General features: G+C 41.9%; 1 protein-coding gene across 2 annotated transcripts in view; it reads left to right on the top strand.

Moving 5' to 3' along the window:
* The window catches only part of LOC115548796 (uncharacterized), a 49,496-nt gene extending 33,855 nt beyond the window's left edge, over positions 1-15,641 (top strand). The window contains exons 1-3 of one of the 2 annotated variants that reach the window (XM_030363639.1): positions 5,892-5,909; positions 6,391-6,490; positions 10,959-15,641. In XM_030363639.1, coding sequence (XP_030219499.1) covers positions 6,391-6,490; positions 10,959-14,614 — 3,756 coding nt within the window. In that variant the 5' untranslated portion in view covers positions 5,892-5,909 and the 3' untranslated portion in view covers positions 14,615-15,641. Of the gene's footprint in view, positions 1-5,891; positions 5,910-6,390; positions 6,491-10,958 lie in introns of those variants that run through there. The other variant, XM_030363638.1, reaches the window with a different exon arrangement.
* Positions 15,642-23,280: the final 7,639 nt, after the last annotated feature.

Below are 23,280 nucleotides of genomic sequence, written 5' to 3'. Positions count from 1 at the left end.
ATATCCCATTTAACATTGTAGCAATATCAGAGACTTGGATCAGCACTGAGAAATGTGTGGACTTTGGGATTAATGACTATGAACTGAATTATACTAACAGAGGCAAAAAAAGTGGAGGAAGTTTGGCTCTATGTGGAGATATGGGCAAATACTTACAAAACCAACCTACAGCCGTTATGCACATTACAAAAAAGAGCAATAAGGATCATCAATAACGTTGGATATCTTGTACATACCACCTCATTATTTCTAAAGTCACACGCACTGAAGCTCACCGATCTGGTTCAATTTAGGACTGCACAAATCATGTTCAAGGCAAGAAATCAACTACTTCTGGGAAACATCCCAAAACTGTTTATGGACAGACGGGGTGGGTATAATTTGAGAGGGGAACTTAATTAAAAGAAATACAAATTCAGAACAACTCTTAAAAGTATGTGCATTACCATCTGTGGGGTGAATTTGTGGAATAGTTTAAAACAGGTAGTAAAGTTTAGCACAAACATATTTCAGTTTAAAAATAGGTACAAAAACACTTTTTGGAACGTTATCGTGATGAATGTGAGTGATTTTGAGTGTGATATTTGCTTCACAGGTTGTATTGGGACAAGTGATTTTGGGGTTTTGTTTTCTTCTTTGTTTTCTTTCGTCAATTTGTAATTTTTTTGAGGCTTTTTACATGTTGTAAATATACGAGTGTTGTATAAATATGAATATTTGAATGCACATTATGCAAATAGTTGTTTAAAACTGAAAAATGCATAGCAGATAATTACAAGCAGTTGAACATCGGGTGGGAATACATAAGCGTCGGCTTCCTCTCACTCCTGACACTATTTTTTCTTTTTATGAATATTGTTTATGACACATAATTATTGTTGTTTTGTCTTATGTGTATTTGTATGATGTGTCATACTGGCTTTTCTTATTTATTTATTTAATTTTGTTCGAAATAAAGACGAAATGAAATAAAGAAATCCCGTCTGTCTCCCTGTCAAAATCGCAGCCCCATCTGTAGCTAAACTTCTTCTGTTCTTCTGAAGAAATAACGAATCCATTCCAGCTCCCTTGAGACTACTAAGGCCCCGTCCACACAAAGCCGATTTCATGGCGAAACTGCAAAGGTCTTGTACGGTTCGGCCTTCCGTCCACACGAAGCCGTCGAATCCGCTGACCGAAACCGTAAACTTCTGAAACCACCCTCAGAGGTGGTTTCAAATCTACCCGGTTTCGTTTTGGATTCGTGTGGACGCCTGAAACCGACTGAAACCGTAAACCTTGACGTCATCGCCCCACCCCTCAACCCTCTAGCCAATGACTGTTAAGCCTGCGGAGTCTCAGAACTCACAACAACAAAGATGATGGCGGACTACAGCCTTGTAATCGTTCTGCAGCAGATCATGTCCCTTGTTGGGTTGCTAAGCCATTATTTATTGAGACTGTTGACTGACTGTTTGTTTGTGTTGTTAGTGGTTCGGGGGGCAGCCTTTATGCGCATGGTCGCCTCTTCTTCTTATTTATTTTTTCTTCTGGATTTCTGTACCAGAAGCAGCGCCACTTATGGGCCTGGCATGTGTACTACAGCGTTTCTACAGATCTACCCGGTTTCGCTTGACTCCGTCTTTACGGAGATACTCCGATACCGGATAGAACGAAACCGGAACGGTTTCGCCCGTTTCGGCTTCGTGTGGACGGGGCCTAAGTAGTGCATTGTGAATGGCTTCAGAACCTGTCCCCTGGTCCAATTTGACTATTTGAAAAAATAGATTGTCCATATCCCCTTTCCCCGTTACATCCCATCTCACATATATAATCATGTATGCACGCCCATGAATAGTGCCTTCATCCAGCGTTACACTGAAACGAGTCTCAATTGACTTAAGGTGGGAAATAAGCTTCTTTTTCATACGATCTGCAATATGCTCCATAATATTGGCACAGGAGTGGTCAGATCGGTGAGCAGGGAAAACTGAAGCACCATTCAGCTCATTGAGTTTCATAATTGGGTTTGATTTTGTGTAAGGCAATCTCTCTTTTGAGACAGTTTAGGCTGCCCTGAATGAACTGGCTGTCACATTTACCGCAGATGAATTTAATTCCACAACTTTTGTTGGAAGGACTTCCTTTGAAGGTCTTCTATTTCCATTGCTCGGTTGTGAGCAACACTGTCACGGTGGAAGTAAACATTTTAAACAACTGTTTTTGAACAGGGCTACTCACCCTCCCATTGATCCAGGCAGCCGACAAAAGTACGCCTGTCCTTTTCTCTGTAAGCAAGTGTGTATTTGCTGCCTAACATGTAGTGCATCCAAGGCCACCCTTGCCTGTAAACAGCCAGGGATTTTTTGCCTCCCACCATCGACACTGATTGAGTCCCAAGTTCTCCGGCAGTGCCTCCGTTGTATCAGTCCCGGTCCCATCCTCTTCGTCCTCCTTTTCTGTTTCCATGTCGTCATCATCAGTCACACATTCAGCAGCGGCTGTGGCCTCGTCACTAGATGTAAAAGTCACAGAGCTAGCATCCACTAAAGTCCCAGGAGAGCTAGCAGGCGTCTGTGCTATTACGACTATACTATTATCCAGAGCTAGGTTTTGCTTTTTTGTAGTAAAACTGAAACGGGTCAAGTCCGAGCATGACGTTGTTATAAGCAACCTCTTTTTCAGTGCCATGTACTAGCCAGTCGTCTTGAAGTTTAAATGACAAAATAAAGTTCTAGTGTCTTCTACGTATCAACGGTCGTGACGAGCATATATTGACCGCTGTCAAGGAGAGTGGATTTTTCTGATTCATGTCTTTGGTATCACTCCGCAAGTCTAATACTTAGTTAATAGGTAACTTAGTAATTCAGTTACTAACTCAGTTACTTTTTTGAACAAGTAGTGAGTAACTATTAGGGTTGCCGCGGTGTGGACATTTTCACACCGAGTAATACGCTCGTGTCAACACCGGTATTACCGGTATAAACGGTATTAACTTTGAAACTATAGGTCAACCGCCATCTTCTCCGTCAACTCTCCTCTCACACTCGGTGACAGCGGCTGGCAGCGGGCCAATTCTCGGCGTCTTATAACGTTCTATATACATAATAGGATAATATAATTTTATATGTCATAATATCACGGCCAAAAGCTCAGTGCGACTCCGGATGGCCGTAGCGCGGGGAGCTCACGTAGGGATCGGGCTCCGCGGGGTTTGTTTACCGGCGTTGCTATGGTTACCGGTCTTGTAAGGAAGCACGTCAATTCTCGGCGCAACAATTCTCCCGCACAGAGCAGAACTGTGGCCTATTCTACACATTTTAATTTTCTTAATTATAATTATATTATTCATTTTTACTGAATTTGTTTTTTATTACAAAAAAAAACAAAAAAAAAAAACTTGGTGTTGCCGGTGTGCAACACCGAGTAATCGTGTTGGCCTCAACACCGGTTACACCGGTAATACCGTATACCGCGGCAACCCTAGTAACTATAACTAATTACTTTTTTAAAGTAATGTTCCCAACACTATCCTTCAGTCAGGCGTCGGTGTCCTGTTCGCCCTGTCGAGGCTTATTTTCCCGATAATGACCGGCGTTCTATACATTATCCCTACTTATACCACGGTCTGCGGGAATACTCGATTCTGATTGGATGCAGGGTGTGCATTAACTCCTGATATACGGACACCTGGACAAGTAGTTCCGTCCAATTGTCTGTTTACCGTTCTCAATTAATGCGCTAGCTGGCGTATCGTCTCTAAAATAGTAGTAACCATAGCAACGGGAAACAAAACAAAGCTGAGCGGACTATAATACCTCCCGCTACCTCCCGTTCTAAAGTCGTAGCTATGGCCCGTCCTAATTACTGGAGGAGTGAACAACGTTTCCGTTGCATGAGAACCCAACGGGCATGTAATGGTGGTTCCGGGTATTAGTCAGACCCTCAGGCGTAACCAGGCAAACAAATGTATGTTTTGTGGAAAACTTTATATTCGGATTGTAAAACGCATGAAAATATAAATTAATGGTCTTAATTTGGTCACCGTTGGTAAGTGACCGTGGTATAAGCGGGATAATGCCCTTCGAGGTGTCCATTATCAGGAATTAATGGACTTCGCGGAGGCAACCGACGTGGATTCACGCCTCCACGTCGTCCATTAATTCCTGATAATGGACACCTCGTCGGGCATTATCCCTTACTTATCGTCAATATTACTCTGTGTGTGGAAGGAAAAATAGCTTTATTTGTAATTAAAGTATTGTGCTGCTGTATTTTCAGAGACTCCCAAAGATATTTGAGTTTGCTGCTTTCATGGGAGCAAGACCTCTCTATGGAAGCTCAGCTCCCACTGGCTCCCACCTGACTCGAACCCTGATAAAAGTCTCTGTTTTAAGTGCTTAATCCCATGAAATTAAGAATCATTGTGTTTTTGTTCCCTTAAAATGAGCTCTTGATATCTACATAGATAACATTTCAAACCAGTCTGATATTAACAGGCCCGACTCTTACTGTGGCGGGGGACTCAGAATGAAATCTCAGATTATGGTGGCAACTGCCATTGGAAAGAAGCAAACCTCCCGCTCTTCATATCGGATGACTCAGGTATCTGGATTAACATGAAGACCGTCAGAATTAGTTGGCTGAAACTTCATCTTAAATACGTGAACATCAAGTCCTCTTGTCGGACCTTCATAAATGTTTGTAAAAGTTAATTTCAGTCGACGTGCCATACTTTTTCAGGAAAAAAACAACACATATCCAAATACTGAGCTGTACCAACTGGTAGGTTTATATTTTGCTTCATTTCATCGGCTTCAAAAGCTTTAAAGAAGCAAAACATTTCCGATTTCATCGAGGCTATGAGCTTAAATATTTCAAGAAGAAAAACAAGGTAAAGCTGAGACAATGTTGGTGCTCCTTGCGTCACTCACATTATTCTGCGATTGAAAATATATTTGGGAAAGCGGGAGTTTATGTGGGATTTTTTCCTTTTGTTTTAAATGAGACATATTATGGTGTTTTCCCATCAAGTAAACATAGTATTTGAATTCCAGAAAACATGTTTTTGAAGCTGTTTGCTCAAAATAGTTTTTAGGAAAAAAATATTGTCTACCGCTATTCCCTTCTGTTTCAGTTGCTTCAGAATGCGCTGTTTCTGGTGCCTGTAGCATTGATGCAAATGAGCTGCTGCCCATTGACCAATGTGCTGTCAGACTGAACCACAGCATGGAGGAGAAGGGATTGTTGCCGTTTTCTGACTCCTGGAGCATATATCTATATAGTATAATATTACATATTAATAATAATATTATATAGGGGTATTTATATAATCTATCTAATATCATGGCCAAAAGCTATGTGCGCCTCGGATGATATTATGAATAATAATGACTGTGTCAGTCTGACGTCTGTGGTACTTCCACAAGTAAAGACTCGTAGTGGGGGATATCTCGGCCAAGGTTGAGAAGAATTGGGGGGAAGGAACTTTGGCATTGACTCTCTGAAGTCCATGAACCGCGACATGGAGAAGAAAAGGATTGTACTCCGGGAGCTGAGCTGCCGGACTGCCTCCGAGCTCCCCGTGCCGGAGCGCCGCTGTCCGGCACCTCCGGCAGTGTAATCCCTTTCCACTCCATGTCTCCTCCTACCGACTTCCCTTCGGCGGCAGCTCCGGCGGGGTGAGCTCGGCGCCAGAGAAAGGGATTGTTCTCCCGGAGCTTAGCTGCAGGGCTTGCGCCTAGTGCCCCCCGCCAGAGTTGCTCGTCCGCTGGTCCACAAGAGATGCTCTGATTGGAGGGGAGTGGGGATGTGGGAGGTAATATTCAAATGTGCCCCCTTCCTACGTAGGAGGGGGCGCCGAAACTGACTCGCTCGTTTGGTAGCTGGAGGCGGGCTCCTTCCATGCGTATCTCACTGAAAAGAATCATGTACGTACTTATTTCAAAGTTTATATGCGTGTGGGAGCACCATCTATCCACAACAACACCCCAGATCCCAGGAAAAGTGTTTTTTTCATAATATGTCCCCTTTAATGGCATCCAATCTAAAACTATATGACGCTACAGGATTACACAGTACGTACATCAACATAGAAACTTACATTTATATTGCATTAAAGTACAAAACTTGTTCACCCCCAGCCACAGTGTGTGGTCAAACATGGGAAATTCACTTAACACAGCAGCCCATGGAATTTAAAAAGATGCAATAATGAAATAAGAAAGATAGTTATAGTATGTCCAGCATACATAAAAAATCCCACAGTGATTACAATGCCATGTCATTGGGGCATAGATGAACACGCCTAAGGGTTAAGCATCAATTCAGGCTAAAAGTTCCTTCAATACAGAATAAATTTATAAATTGGGGTGTGTGTGTGTGTGTGTGTGTGTGTGTGTGTGTTTTCAGATGGCCGTGGACAGTGGTAAGACCGTAGAGCTGGCAGCCCTCGGCCGGCCCTTCAGTCTGGGGATGCTCTACGACTGTCGCAACGACTCACTGATCCCCGGTAAATAAATAGTACAGAGTCTAACGGACAAGACACAAGATCTCTTGACGTTATTTTAACTTATAACTGATTTGTATGAAATTGATCGATATGGCCAAATGTCATTATGGATGTCATTATTAGGTGAGTGCTGCAAGCAGTGCTCAACTATTGTTGTTCTTAAAGGTCCCATGACATGCCACCAGGTGTGATTGTGATCACATAACCCGGTATCACGAGATTTCGTGCTCATGCGCATTAATGTTAATCTATTGAATCGTGTCCCAGAGCACGATTGTCCGACTTTTTTCGTGCTGCACAGAACGAAATGGAGAAACATCGGAGAAATTATCCTATTCAGAATGCACTTTTTTAGTGCTGCGCAGAATGAAATGTAACATTTCGTTTTGTGCATCTGCATAGCACAGAAACATCTCCGATGTTTCTGTGCTATGCAGAACGAAATGTGGAGAGAGAGAGAGAGAGAGAGAAAAATAACCATGCTCCACAGAAACTAAAGTGAACCAATGCATTCTGAATGGTAGTTTTTCTCCAATTTTTCCATGCTACACAGAACGAAATGTAAACCCATGCATTTTGGATTTTAGCGTTTCTCAATATATAAATATATATATAGATTCATTATATAGGAGAGGCCTATATATTGCATCAGTGTCCATCTCTATGGCTCCCTCTCTCTCTTTTCCACTGTGTTTCGAGAATTCACATCAAGATAACGAGAAAGAAGGTGATGATAATGTCTACTTATAATATTATAACTAAATCATTTTATCTATAAAAAAAAATATATGGGCCTATATAATCTATCTTTTATTTTTTATTTTTTAATATTTAATTAGTTCAATATTAAACCAATGCGTTTCAATCTGGAGATTTTTTTCGACTTCAGAAGGACTGCGCAGTGCACGCTCTCACCCCCCATATCGTTCTATTTCCCACAGTTTAGACTTGTAATTAATACGTTTCTTTTGTATTCAACGTGACCCCTTTCTTGTTTTTCATCACTGTCTGGTGGCTAGTAGGCCTAGGCTATTACGTCACTCTGAGAGATGTGCACGGACACATTTAACGAGGCAGGGTTATTTGAAATCTGGTTGGTGTGTCATGGGGCCTTTAAGGCCATGACACACCAACCAGATTATCGGTCGTCAGACAGTCTGGCAAGCTCGGTGACCTGAGTCTGTTCGGTGTGTGCTGTGCGATCGGCCGTCCTCAAAGCCGCCGGTGATTTTTTCAAGCCGATTGCACATGTTGAATCGCCCATGACCAAATCGGTCCGACTGCCTTATCCGCCGACCATCGGCAGTCGGAATAGTGTGTCAGGGCCTTCCAACCCAACATCACAGTTGGGTTGTCAGCATGTATTTAACATGGAAGTCCCTATATTCAGGCTGACTGCGATAACATACTTCGACAAAGACAGTGGCAACGCACACGACGCTGACCAAGATAATATGGACCTCATTTCTGTTTAGTTACGTCCACTTAAGGCAAGCAGAGCTCACAATTATCCATTACTCCGTTTTCCACCACACTACACTACCAATGAGCCTCGTTGATTCTTTACAAGCAAGAATATTATTGTAATAGTTAAAGTTATGGCTAGATAATAGACTGTATATTATGGTACATCATATTTATTATTATAGAATGGTTTGATTTGTCTTTACAGGTTAGTAAAAACATATTAGAAATCCTAGGATATCAATATAATTGTTCAAATAAATTGTAAACAATAAAAGGGTCACAGACAACTTTTACATTATTCCCGTGCTAAGAAATGTATGCACTCCTTGGGCCCTATTTTAACGGTCTGAAACGCAAGTGGGAAGCGCAAAGCGCAAGTAGCTTTGTGGGCGGTTCTACGGCGCTATCGCTATTTTACAGGCGGATAAATGACACTTGCGTCGCGGCGCAAGTGTCAAAAGGGTTGGTCTGAAGCAGCCTAGTTACCCGTAGGTGTGGTTTGGGCGTAACGTCCAACAAACCAATGAGAGTGCCAGCTCCCATCCCCTTTAAGAGCCATGAGCGCATTTGAATCGGACGAGTTGATATTTTTGCGCGTTTGCAGTCTCCGATGAGACAGATGCACATGAATTTCAAACTGCAAATGGCTCAGTGTATTGCCAAATAATATGGCCTAATTCACACATGGAATAAGGGGTTTTCTTCCACGACTTCAGAAATACAGAAATACCTCAAATAAATTTCGGCAAAGAAAACATATATGATATAACATGATATGCGGTAACTGTGGTTCTATTTAATGATATACGCAATACATTATAAACATTGTTTCTTATCAGTATTGTATGCTATCCTAATATGCATGTGTCCCCGCGGTAATAGACATTGCCATTGATTGTATTATGCGTTACGTGTTTAGTTTGCGTGTGTTTAAACAGAGCACACACGCGCGCGCATTCATTCATTCTTTTTAACACTCACTCGCGGTAAAACAATGTTTTTCACGATCAAATACTCATCAATCCTAAAGTTATGGGCATGTAGGCCTACACAATGTCTCTGTCAAGAAAATATGTATTTGCTGTACGGTGTTTGCAGATGCATTGATTTAAAAGTACAATTATTACCGCTGCATCAGCTGTTCTTTCCCAAATAATTTACCAAGAATGTGCGGCTAGGTAGATGGGAGAAGCAAAGTGTATGCGCGAGGTGCACAAGCAATCCGTATGCATCGCATGCGCATTAGGGCTGTAACGATACACAAATTCACGATTCGGTTTGTATCACGATTTTTGACCCACGGTTCGATACATCCCACGATTCTTTTAAATTTAAAAAGCATTTTATTTAAACAACACTTAAATACCAATTATCTTAATGTAACATTTAATAACAAATAATTTGGAACACTGAACAGATTTGAACCGAAAGAATACTATTAAAGTATAGCTAAATTAATAAAGAAATAACCAAAGATTGCAGTTGGAGGATGCTTTTTGCTGGTAGGCATAATAGCGCCCCTTTAACTGTTTGGTTGGTTTATTCAAATATCCTTATTAGCGCTTCTTATTAGGCTATGTGGCTTAAATAATGACATAATCAGGCCGTATAGAATGCAACATGTTTAATAGCCTAACTTTCAATAGATGAGGAAAAACATGAACGTCGCAATAACGAGGCATAGTGTTACGAGTAGCATATGTGTGTGCGGGAGAATGGCAGTGTGCGTATGCGTGTGTGAGTGACGTCAGCGAGTGAGTGGACGAGCGAGGAGAGCGAGCGGTAGCGCGTGTGTCTAGTGAAGAAGCGAACGAGTCCGGTAGAATAAAGTACCCATCCTGTCAATAATCGGTGGCCGCTTCATTCCGACCTATAAGCAGACAAACTGCCAGTCAAATCACACAAAACAATAGAGACAGGATCACACAGGCAATTTTTTTCGCGCTTGGCCCACTCTGGATAAATGTCGTTCATATCGCATATGAGGACTTCGACGGCTGTGGAGAAATGCAATCCTCCGTAGCCACGGAGAGCTGTGATCACAGCGAGGGCATCTCGTCACATATTTACGGCATCGATAGGAGGGGGCGCTGTCAGCAGACTATTAATTAGACAAATTATTAGCAAATTTCAATCGGACAATTTGACCGAAGAGTTAGAAAGGGCATATCGCGCTTCTGCCTTCTCACACCGCGAGACAGGTTCGTGGCTTTGAGTATCGCGATTTTCGGTTTGATACGCGTATCGTTACAGCCCTAATGCGCATGTATGCATGGGCCCTTAAAATAGCATCTGAACAACGCGCCACTGACTTTAAACCAGGTATTTCCTGGTCAGTAGCGCAATGGTATTCAGAAACGGCAAAATACCGTTTGCGCCAGAACACGCCTCCTCCTTCCGCCGAACCGCCCCTTGGGGCGCATGATCAATCCCTAATTTACCGGCGAGCGGCGGTGGTGGGAAAAGAACGCTCTGCGCCAGTTGGAAACTAGCAACGACACATGCGCCAGTGACTAAGTCACTTGTGCCGGATGCAAGATAGGGCCCAAGATAGGGTATTTCAAGACACTTTGGATAAAATGTTTACCAAATGACATTGTTTATAATAAAATAATATTTTAATGTATTTGTCTAATCATAGTTCATGGTATGAAGGGGGATGAACCCGTACATACAGAAACATTTATTATAATAACCAGATAAAATACCAACTCTCTTCATATTCAATACATGGGATTTGGTTAGTCAGACTCTAGAGTGTAAAGTGTGAGTTAAAGCAGTGATGTGTTCAGAATATAGAGTAGCATATATCTCTTTATTTCTCCAGACATAAACACATTGACATTTAATATTTATTTTTAGGTTGACCTTACTGATTTCATAGGAAAAGCATTTTCTTTCAGTAGGAAACCATACGCTGATGTATAAAAAAAATGTATACGTTTTATATGTATTCCTCTGATTAAGGATTGATTTGTTTTCTCTTTGTTTTCTTCTGAAGCTCTGACACTTTGGGACCGGGAAGCCTTGGAGAAATATACAGATGAAAAACCCCAACCCAACAGTGTCTTTGAGATAGTTGCATCCGACTCCATTGAAGACAAATTTTTTGCATTGAATGTTGAAGGTTCCATGAAAGCCAGTTTTCTGGGTGGACTGGTTGAGATAGAAGGCTCTGCTAAATTTCTTTCAAATTCTAAGAGTTCCAGGAATCAGGCTAGAGTGACACTAAAATACTATACCAGCACCAAGTTCCATCAGCTGTCAATGAATCACATTGGTGAAGGTAATATGAAGTATTCCGAAGTGTTGAAGTCGGAACAAGCAACACACGTAGTGACAGGAATCCTTTATGGGGCACTAGCCTTCTTTGTGTTTGACCGTGAAGTGTCAGAAAAGGAAGATCGACAAGACATCGAGGGCAATCTAAAGGGGCTGATCAAGAAGATACCCAAATTGACGGTAGACATTCATGGTAATCTGAACATGGCAGACAAGGACAAGGTAAATGTTGACAAGTTCTCCTGCAAGTTCCATGGGGACTTTAACCTTGACAAACACCCTGTGTCCTTTGATGAGGCTATAAAAGTCTATAAAAGCCTACCTAACCTAATCGGTACCAAAGGAGAGAACGCAGTGCCACTGAAGGTCTGGTTATATCCACTGAAGAATCTAGATTGTGCTGCTGCTAAACTGGTTCGACAGATAAGTGATGGATTAGTCAGGAATGCTCAGAATGTCCTGGAGGACTTCAGCGAGCTGGAAAGGAGATGCAACGATACAGAAAAATGCGAAAAATTTCAGCAATTTCCACAGATTATCAAAAAGGTAAAAGCTTTCAAAGAGCTGGTTTCTCAGTATAAACTGAAATTTGAGAGTAACATGGCGAAGAATATCCCATTGATCCGAGGAGGAAGAGTGGAGGAAGGTGTTCTCGCAGAGATCCTGGAAAAAGTACATTCTTCTCCCTTCAAAATTAATGAACTGAATGACTGGATGGAATCCAAAGAGATGGAAATTAATTTCATCTGCTCTTGCATTGCAAAAATGCCTAACCTGCCGATTCTCACCAGTCGCAGCACTCTACACAATGAGATCCACAGTGGAGATAGCCCACATGCTGTGTGCTTTGCTTTTACCTCCCTCGAAACCCCAGAGCCTTACCTTTCAGCTCTGTCCAAATTCTTGAATGAAACCAAACCAGACAACGTGCAATGTGATTATGATGTGGAAAAACCATGGTTCGACTCAAATGACGTAATGGACAAAGTGAAAGAGAAAATAAAGCTCTTCCAAGATTTTGCAGAAGCCAACAAGGAGAGCAACAGCATCAGGTTTCTAACAGCTGTGATAAGAGATGATGAAAAGAAAGGTGCAACTCTCCAACTCTACAAAAATGGCTCCTTAGTCACCGACAACTTTGAACCACCTATGAAGCCGAAGATGATCCCAGGTGACATCACTCATAACAGTGTAACACTGAATATTTCCCCATCTCGATTTGGACTGACAACTGTCACCGACTACACTGTTGAGTTCTGTGTTGATGGGGACGATGTTTGGCATCAACAAATGGAGACTAAGGCTGGAGATGTCACGGTGTCCGGCTTGAAGATTAACGAGGAGTATCAGTTCAGGTGTAGAGCCAAGTGCGAAGTTGGCCTCGGTCTGGCCTTTGAAGCTAAAATTAAAACCTTACCATGCGGTCCTCCAGAAAAACTACATGTGGACTGTTATCCTACGGACTTGGCAGTCAGCTGGGAGGAACCATCTGACCTTGGACATGGAGTGGAGATCATGCATTATATCTTAGATTATGCTGAAACATCTCAAAAAGTGAAACCTGAAGAGTATATATGGAACAAACAAACTTTCAAAGCCAATGAGTCACAACAAGTCACAGTCATTCCAGGGCTGCATCCTTCGACACAGTACACTGTCCGGGTCAAATGTGACGTTGGAGTTGCTGGCCTTGGCAAAGAGGAATCTGTAGTTGTGTTCACAAAAAAGCCATATGAGCAGTTAGCAGAAACTGTTAAGAAAGAAGGCAGGAAGATTGAAGGACATCCAGGTACTCTGGATTTTTACACTCTTCCTCTGAAAACCCAGTCCATCAATGTAGAGGGATGCAAGCGCTTCACATTTGGAGAAAACTCTGTTGAACGGAATTGCACCATCATGTTTCTAGGAGCCACTGGTGCGGGGAAGTCCAGCCTGGTCAACAGGGTGGTCAACTACATCCTGGGGGTCACATGGGACGATACCTTTAGATTCAAGTTGGTAGACGAAGACACAAACAAGTCTCAGGCTTACAGCCAGACCTCTGACGTCACCGTGTACAAGCTCAACCACCGAGAGGGCTTCAAGATCGACTACTCCCTGACTATTGTGGACACGCCGGGTTTCTGCCACACGGGAGGCAAAAAAAAAGATTTGTTGATTGTACCTAAGCTACAAAAGCTTTTCTCAGCTAAACATGGAGTCAGCGAGATTGATGCCATCTGCTTCGTAGCCCAAGCATCTCTTGCTCGGCTTACAGAATCACAGAAACATGTCTTTAACTCTGTGCTCAACATATTTGGCAAAGATGTGGCAGAGAACATCCGGATTTTGGTGACATTCTCAGATGGCACAAAACCTCCGGTTCTCGAGGCGATCAAAGAAGCTGAGTTCCCATGTTCTCAAGATGAAGACGGTTCACCAATTCACTTCAAATTCAATAACTCTGACGAAAAGTTATGTGGTCCGTTGGGTGCGTTTAATAAATTGTTTTGGAACATGGGAAAGGAAGGCATGGAAAAAATATTTTCTGGTCTGGAGGCAATTAATGCCAAGAGCTTGACCTTAACCAAGGAGGTGCTCAGACAGAGGGCTCAGCTGGAGAACTCCATTAGGAATGTCAAGATTAAACTGAATTTGGGTTTAACTAAGCTTGGGGATATAGAGCAAGGACGTAAAATTCTCCAAAAACATCAGATGGCGATCACAGCCAACGAGCAATTTGAGTATGAGACCAGCATCACAAAGCCTGTTCGAGTCACAGACACATTTTTTTCACTTAACTGTAAGACATGTAAGGTCACCTGCCACAAATCATGCGGGGCATTTTTGGGTGTCCGTTATTTGTGTGAGGTCTTTACCTGGGGGGCTACCTGCGTCGAATGCAAAGGCAAGTGCCCTCTATCGGCGCATGTCCGTGATGATTTCTACTGGGGCTCCGAGACGGTGAAAGTGAATCAAACCTACAAGGAGGTGAAAGAAAAGTATGAGGAGGCCTCTAAGGCTGCAATGTCCGTTGTTGACATCATCAAAAAGATGGAGCAGGAGTACGACTGCCTACAGGACGAGTTGGTGAGGCTGATGGAGCGCGCAGCCCAGTGTCTCAACACCCTGAAGAAGATCGCTCTGAAGCCCGATCCACTCTCAATACCTGAATACATCGACCAGCTGATAGAGGGAGAGAAGTCAGAGTTCAAGCCTGGCTACATTGAGCGCATCAATAAACTCCAGGAGCTAAAGAAAAAAGCCATTACCATGGAGATTGTTGCTAGCGGGGCCACAGTCTCGGATATTGATGCAGAACAGGTCCAGGGGTTAGGACCTCTGCCAGCGCAAAAGGAACTGGATCCATCTTATGACATGTTCTTTGCATATTAAAGCTTTTGATTTATTTTAATTACAAGGATGCTGTTGATGAGAATTAACAGAGTAATGAAACTGGTAGAAATTAAACATCTTGGTAAACATGTTTTGTTACAAAAAAAAAAATATATATATATATATATATATATATTGGGTCTCCAATTGGCAGAGTGAAATGTATAAATACGCTGTATGTGAATTCATTTTCCTAATTAAAAATAGAGTGTTTGTTCAGCTCAGTTGCTGTTCGCCAACTGAGCTGCACTCTCTCACTTTCTCTCTTCTGGGAAACCTTGACCTGACAACCTGTTTTCTCTCTGGCTGAGCTAACATTGAGTGAGACTTCTGTGATTCACTCAATCTAGATCACTATGTTGAAATGAAAAAATAAGTTTATTACCCTGATTGTGTTTTTGTTTTTTTTCTTCTGTGTACTTTATATGCTTGGCAGCACTCCCCACTCCAGCTGAGACACTGAGTGTATTGACTTACTGCTTCTTATTCCTAATTTTTCAAATTAATTGTGTAAATTCTTATCTGTACTTAACACACACATCAGAACATTGGATTATGGCTGTAATGTACTTTTATGATAACATAAATACTTTTATTTTTATTTTTACATTCATGGTTTGTTGTGTTCTTTATCAATAGTTAATGAATGTATATGTTATGCCGATTCAAGATGCGTCGAGTCGGGTTTACTCTCCACTTCAAAATATAACTTCACATCACACACGAGTTAGGTCAAACGGGGACACCAGGTGAACACCGGAAGTCAGTGACATAACCCTTTCCCTTAAAGATACAGTCCCTTGGTGAATGTCGCTTAATCGTACTTGTGGGTCACCACACAATGCATTCTTGTTAAGTTTGGGTCCCAGGGAGATCCCAAATGTCTATTTTTGATCTCGAAGTGAAACGGTTTGGAACCCCTGTATTAGAGGAGAAGAACAAAAGCTCTCAAAACAATATTTACTAAAGTATAATCATGTTGACACGTGTGTTTTCTAAAAGAGAATTAAAGATGAGTACAATAATCTGTGATGACTTTTAAACTTTTTATTTGATTAATGCCCATTGTATATTCTCAAATATTAGTTTAAAGTTATCATTATTAGGCTGACACTTCTGGTCAGTTATAACGCATTCATGAAACCACCAGCAGGGGGCGACTGTCAGAGATGGGTTTTGTGTTAACTTTGTATAACACAGACTGACATGTATCGCCCAAAGCCACAGCCCTTCATTTTATGTCAACAGAAGGTACAATTTCCCAATTGATAAAACACTGTGCGTGTTCCTAACTCAACATTAATCAAACAGTGTAAAATATCCAATACAAAATATTCCTTTTGAACAGATATAATTAACAAATATATATTACAAATGTGACTCCTTAAATAATAAAACCTTATGTGGGACATTAACTGGTTTTGTTTTCCCCTTACCCGCCGATCCATTTCCCAGTCCCCATACTTTGCCAACATATCGTTAGTAAGAATGTTTGATTGACTATACTCTGTCTAAGGCAATCGCTCTCAAACACTTTCTACTAGTTGTATCCCCTACACAAGCTCATTATTTTTTTTGAATTAAGGGGTTAATTAATATAATAATTAGTGTGCGCTCTATTTGGCACCGTAAACATTAAATGGGTGAAAATACTCATAATTTAGTGGGAAACCTGGGCCTGTGCTTCATGCAACTGTTGGCAAATTAGCCTACTCTCCACAAAAGCCCAACACCAGGGCAGGGTCAGAGCATGTAGAGGTGAATCCTATTAAAATGTATTCCTCCTGAATCTGGCGGCATTTTGGTATTTCTGGATGCACATTTTTGATGGAATCTCCTTTTTCCTTGTTTTCAGATTTACTTTTCAACCACTTGTCCATTTTCTATATTTTCCATTGTCTAGCTTTCAAAATTAAACTTGCTCAGGGTGAAAGAAAAAAGTTACCTTTTTTTAAATAAAACAAAACAAAACTGAGTACCCCTTGCTGTACTCCAACGTACCCCCATTTGGAACCACTGCTGTAGGGTTCCGTTAGGCTATTAGGAATTTGTCCAAAGCTTCGGCGTCGATGCGCTCATAAAAGCGGAGCCGTGCTCGGTAAAGCAAGCGCTTTATTCTGTTCTGAAAGATCACAAACACAGAAAGACACCAAGTGGCCCACAGACCTGGTACGATTAACAGTGGGCATAACATATCAATTAAACTAAGTACCTCTATCTAGTGTATACTGGGTAGGTGGTAGATAATGATATTAACTGTATACTGGGAAGGGGGTAGGAGAGGAGCGTTCATTTAACATCAGTAGGCTATCACAGGGGAGGCCTAAGTGCAGTCAGAAGACAGACGTGATTAAATAAAACTTCTCTCTAAAACATAATGGCTTAATTTTCCTAATTAAAAAATAACCTTGACCTGGCAACCTGTTCGCTCTCTGGCTGAGCTAACATTGAGTGAGACTTCTGTGATTCGCTGAATCTAGATCACTATGTTGAAATGAAAAAATAAGTTTATTACCCTGATTGTGTTTGATTTTGTTTTGTTCTGTGTACTTTATACGCTTGGCAGCACTCCCCACTCCAGCTGGAACACTGAGTCACTGAGTATATTGTATGAGGGGCCGTATTGGACATTATTCAGAATAAGCAGGCGCATACTGTGGCAGCCCGGTTCCGTCTACCCCGCCTCCTCAAATGAACAGGAGTCTCTGATGCTCAAACACTGCCAGCAAAGGCACGTTTATTAAATCTGACAACAGAAAGTGGGGTATCTCCCGATCAAATGAAAAATACAACTGAAAGAGTCTGGGCTCCGTGAGCAACTGTGGACGCCGCGGTCCTTCCTCACGTGCCGTCCCGGTATCCTGATGCGGACGTCCGTCCGTCAAGTCCGTCGGTCGTCTCCCAACCGTCTCCCAAGGCAAAGGTCCGTCCGGGTAAGGTATCTCGGTCCGCTCCCAGCTCCTGCATGGGTCACATACCCTTCCCCTTAGACCACGTCTCTGCTTCTCTTATAGCCCTCACCTGGGTCTGATTGGCCTGGTACACAGGTGTCTCCCGTTGGCGTTGAGTGGGACCGTTCTAATGCGGCCCCTTGGCGCCCTCTGGGGGAAAAGGGTGGTAGAATGCTTGTACTACCTGCCCTCTGGGCTTCCAGGGCCGCCGTGTCGGGCCGGGTTGCCACTTGCCACAATACACATATGAAACCAAACTCATTCACATACTGAAAACCTCACACACAAGTGAAAAGCTTTTACATACACAACTGAAACACTAACACAAACAACTGAAAAATTATACGCTAACATACACAACTGAAAAGCTTGCATAAAACCTAGTGAAACCTTTTACATGGACTACTGAAATGCTTTCACACATACTAGTAAAATTTTCTCATAAACACAGCTGAAAAATGTTCTCTCACACACACATATGAAACCATTCACATACTATACTGAAAACCTCACACATACACAAGTGAAAGCTTTTACATACACATCTGAAACACCTTCACTCAATCAACTGTAAAGCTCTTATAGACTATTTCAATGGTTTCATATGTATGAGAGGAAAATTTCAGCTGTGTGTATGAGAATATTTTACTAGTATCTGTTAAAGCATTTCAGTAGTCCATGCAAAAGGTTTCACGAGTTTTTATGCAAGCTTTTCAGTTGTGTATGTTAGCGTATCATTTTTCAGTTGTTTGTGTGAGAGTGTTTCAGTTGTGTATGTCAATGCTTTTCACTAGTAAGTGTGTGAGGATTTCTGTGAAAACGGAAGGCGTTTCAGTGAAAACGGAAGGCGTTTCAGTGAAAACGGAAGGCGTTTTAGGCCCCGTTTACACGAAGGGAAAACGCAGATATTTTCACACGGTTTGGCCTCTCATTTGCACGAAAACGCCGTTTTTGTCACAGAAAACTATCATTTCTAAAAACTCCGGCCAAAGTGGAGATTTCTGAAAACGCTGGTTACGTGTTGTCGTGTCAACGGATAGAAACGGGGTTTTAGGTTCTGAAACGTCACATTATGAGTCAGGAAATGCTTAACGTCATATGAGCGCCTTATGTTTGCAGTTTGTTTGTTACAGGAAGACGCTCGTGTTATTCGTTGTTGTTGATTCTGAGGATTCTGATTGGCTTGCATGGCTTTATCCTTCTCCCTACACTGCCGCCCATAGGTTTGGCATAGTTATAATGTCCCAACGGCGTATTTATCCGTTTTGATGTAAACGACAACTTTTTTGAAAACGATGTTGTGTGCACAATGTTATTTTTGAAAACGGAGGGGGGGAAATATTCGTTTCTATAAATACCCTGCTACGTATAAACGTGGCCTAAGAATCATGCCAAAACCCCCCACACACAGAAAACGTGTTTTACTCACGCACAACGATTCACACACACAGAAAACGTGTTTTACTCACGCACAACGATTCACACACACACTCAGTGTGGTTTGCAAATACAAAACATCATTCACAAACTAATGCATTGGGCTTCAGAAACAAATACAGTATGTTTTACACATACAGAGAAACATATTTCTTTAATTAGAAAAAATATCCTCATAGTACAAACTAAAATCTTTCAAGTGCAAACTAAAATCTTTCAAGTACAAAAAAAAATCCTTCAAGTACAAAACAATTCTACAAGTACGTCAATCTGAAAGTTGCGCGTGGATCTGAAGGCATTTGCTTGTGGATCAGCAAGGCGGAAAATTAGTGCCAAAAGTCACGTGACAAACAAATGTCCTGTGATTCACACTACACATCAGCAGGTGGCGCTGTTGAGTCAGTTTAAGGCTGCCAGGACGATCGCCATTGTAACAGGGTAAATAAATGGCAAAAAATAGGCTAAGAACGAATTCACATTTGCGATATCTTCAATAAAACGTAATCACGGGGCAAAATACGTTTTTCAGACAAACGTAATTGAGAATGCCGAATAGTTCTCTGGGAACGTAATTTTGATGAGATAGGGTTGCTCTGTTAGTTGTCAAAAAAGCGGACGGACGTGGTCTCTATAGCAACGACCTCAGCTACCCAACACTGATCAAAAAAATGATTGTTTCTCTCAATCAAAGCACAAAACAGGACAACTGATGTCCATAGCCTTAACCCATACATGTTGTGTAATTAACAAGGACACGTTGGTGTAGTTGTGTTGAGTAATGTCACAGATTTTGCCGTTAATGTGCAGCCATCGGGTCTTCCCTTAGCCAATGGGATGAATGCTCATAGCTTCATATATTGCTGTGGAGGGATTACATTGTAACGAGTTGAAAACCCCATGCGTCGAAAAAAGAAGCACAAGGGTACCCTTTTGCGTCAGAGGCTGAAGCCAAAGTCACTGACCGTTCGTCAAAAATCGACGCGCTCGGAGTGAGAATGTGTGGTGTAGTCCATCATCGGAAAATTGTAGTTTCATGCTAGAGACGCTAGAGGTCAGCAATACTCGCCGTCGCACAATGACGTCGGTTAGGAAAAGTTGAATTCGGGCTGTCTTTTCCTATGTTTGAAAGGAAGCACCTTTTCATCTCTCCTTGACCCGATGACGTTTTCCACAAAGGTTAAGGAAAGGTGGCATAAAGGTCAGGAGATTTGACATTCCAAATTCGGCCCAGGTAGCAGTAGTGTTAAGCACAGGGGCGTAGCCAGGATTTTAGGGCCCCATGAAATGTTATCTGTATGGGCCCCCATGGTGCGCACGCCACAATTTGTCCACCATTCATTCTAAATCTATTACAATTATTTCACTGAATGTGGACAATATATTGGGGACACATCTGCTCAAAGCTGGCAATGCTGCTTTACCATTTATTATTTACTTATTTTAATTTTCATCTCTTTTCATCATTCAAATAATTTCTGCATTGTTTTATTTCAAATGTAATAGCTAAATACGATATTTCATGACCTATTGATGAATCATATATCACTAAAGCCCTTTCTAGAGTCCTTCCCTCTTAGGCTTAACTGTCCTTACCTTTAACCTATTTGCCACGCTGCTGGTTATACAAGTGTCAAATTACATCAATAATGTGTTTCATGTGTTGTAGATATGAAAGAGGATTGTTGATTGCATAATTACATTTTGTTGTGATGTACCACAATTATTAAATGTTTCATAAAGTTGCATAGTTCTAGATACATGTTCATTTATGAATTGTAGTTGCATAATGAACATTGTGGTTGCAGATCTTTATAGATATATAGATATAGAATCTATCAGTTTTATATATACGGATCTCGATCCACGCATGACTATTGCTGGCCTCTTGAGACCATCCTGTGCCGTGTTCCGATATCCATACTTCCATCAGTACACTTAAACGAAGTACACTATCCGCACTCACTAAGTGCGCTAATTTTCAGATGTCAGTGTTGTTCCAAATCGAATACTCTGTGGTGCACTGACCGGAAATTACGATCACGACTGCCGCCGTGGCTCCTCCCCCGCAATAAACATCCCGCTTTGAATGGTGAACCCTTAATGCCTAGCAGCTATAAAAAGTTATGAAAACTATAAAAACTACAAAATGACTCTATTAATGCAGGCTATGTGGAAAATGCGCCGACTTTGGCTCAGCCTGGCCCTGCCTTCTTCCGCTACATAGCTAAGATGGCTGCCGTTGAGTATGAAAAGCGTACAATGTGACGCAATGAGAAGCGACTGTTCAGTCTAAAAACAACACGGCGGCTTCCGTTGATCTGATTCGTTGATTTTGCCTGTCTATCACCAACATAGGCTGTGATAGACTGATGGTTTTTCCAATCAGCTGACCATTATTTCCCAAAAGTTCTCCAACGGAAGGTTCCCAGATGGAAATGCTGAGCAAATGCGAATCAATCCATCTGGCGGAGTCAGCTTAGACTCTTGCATTCATAGGGCCCTATTTTAACGGTATGAAACGCAAGTGAGAAGCGCCAAGCGCAAGTAGCTTTGTGGGCGGTTCTGCGGCGATGTCGCTAGTTTCCCGGCGCGAAAAATTACTCTTCTATCTAAAAAGGGTTGGTCTGAAGTAGCCTAATTACCCGTAGGTGTGGTTTGGGCGTAACGTGCAACAAACCAATGAGAGTGCTAGCTCCCATCCCCTTTAAGAGCCATGAGCGCATTTGAATCTGACGAGTTGATATTTCTGCGCGTCTGCAGTCTCCGATGAGACAGATGCACATGAATTTCAAACTTCAAATGGCTCAGTTTATGGCCAAATAATATGCCCTAATTCACACATGGAATAAGGTTTTCTTCCACAACTTCAAAAATACTCCTCAAATAAATTTCGGCAAAGAAAACGTAAATGATATAACATATGATATGCGGTAACTGTGGTTCTATTTAATTATACACGCAATACATTATAAGCATTGTTTCTTATCAGTATTGCATGCATTATCGCTATCGACTTGTGTTCCTAATATGCATGTGCTCCCCCGTTAATATATATAGCCATGGACTGAATTATGCGTTACGTGTTTAGTTTGCGTGTGTTTAAACAGATGGGCGCGCGTGTGTGTGTTACACGTACACACACGCGCGCCCGCATTCATTCATTCTTTTCAACACTCACACGCAGTAAAACAATGTTTTCTCACGATCAAATACTCATCAATCCTAAAAGTTATGGGCATGTACACGATGTCTGTGTCAAGAAAATATGTGTTTGCTGTACGGTGTTTGCAGATGCATTGATTTAAAAGTACAACTTATTACCCAAATAATTTACCAAGAATGTATGGCTAGGTAGATGAGAGGAGAAAAGTGTATGCGCGAGGTGCCCAAGCAACATTAAGCATGCGCCCTTAAAATAGCATCTGAACAACGCGCCACTGACTTTAAACCAGGTGTTTCCTGGTTTATGGCGCAAGTGGTTTCTGAAACTGCAAGATAGCACCAGGGAACGTTTGCGCCAGAACACGCCTCCTCCTTTCGCCGAACCGCCCCTTGGGGCGCAAGATCATTCCCTAATTTACCGAAGCGTGGCGCAGGAGGGAAAATAACACTCTGCGCCAGTTGCAAACTAGCAACAACACATGCGCCAGTGATCAAGTCAATTGCGCCGGATGCAAGATAGGGCCCATAGTCTATGTTTTGCTGAAACGTTGTCACAGTTTCTCCTGTGCAGGCAAGTGTCAACCCGACGTATGAAACTTCGACGTCGTGCCTACCTCATTTTTGGTTCAGGCAGGATCACACAGTTTATACACGAGAACTATACATTTGGTTTTGAATATAGCTTACACTACCTCCGGAGGAGGAATGACAACTGTTGTCTACATGCAGGCACCTGAATGGAAAATCTGATCCAAGTGTAGACCTTATTTTTATTTGTTGACATGCACTTTCCTTTTTTAAAGGTCTAGAAGTGAAGCGCTTCAAGGTAGTTGTGGTTTAGCACATTTTTTGCTGCAATACCACAGCATTTCATTTCAGACTCACACTTTGAGACTGTTCCTGGTCGCTTGATGGAGCCACAGCCAAAGAACCCACGGCTTACCTCTGACGTTCGAAGTACCATTAAATCATCCCTGATTAAATCATCAAGCTAAGATACCAACATGAACAGAGTATCTACACAACTTCAAGGGCTTTAAAATATAAACGAGGCACCAAAAGACAGATACCAACTGTGATATTGTTTTGAAAGTGAAATGTTCAATGTGGATGGGT

This window comes from Gadus morhua, chromosome 8 (genome assembly GCF_902167405.1).
Source record: "Gadus morhua chromosome 8, gadMor3.0, whole genome shotgun sequence".
In the NCBI taxonomy this organism is placed as follows: Eukaryota; Metazoa; Chordata; class Actinopteri; order Gadiformes; family Gadidae; genus Gadus; species Gadus morhua.
Note: the sequence above shows the minus strand (reverse complement) of the source record. Positions and strands in the feature narration are given on the sequence as shown.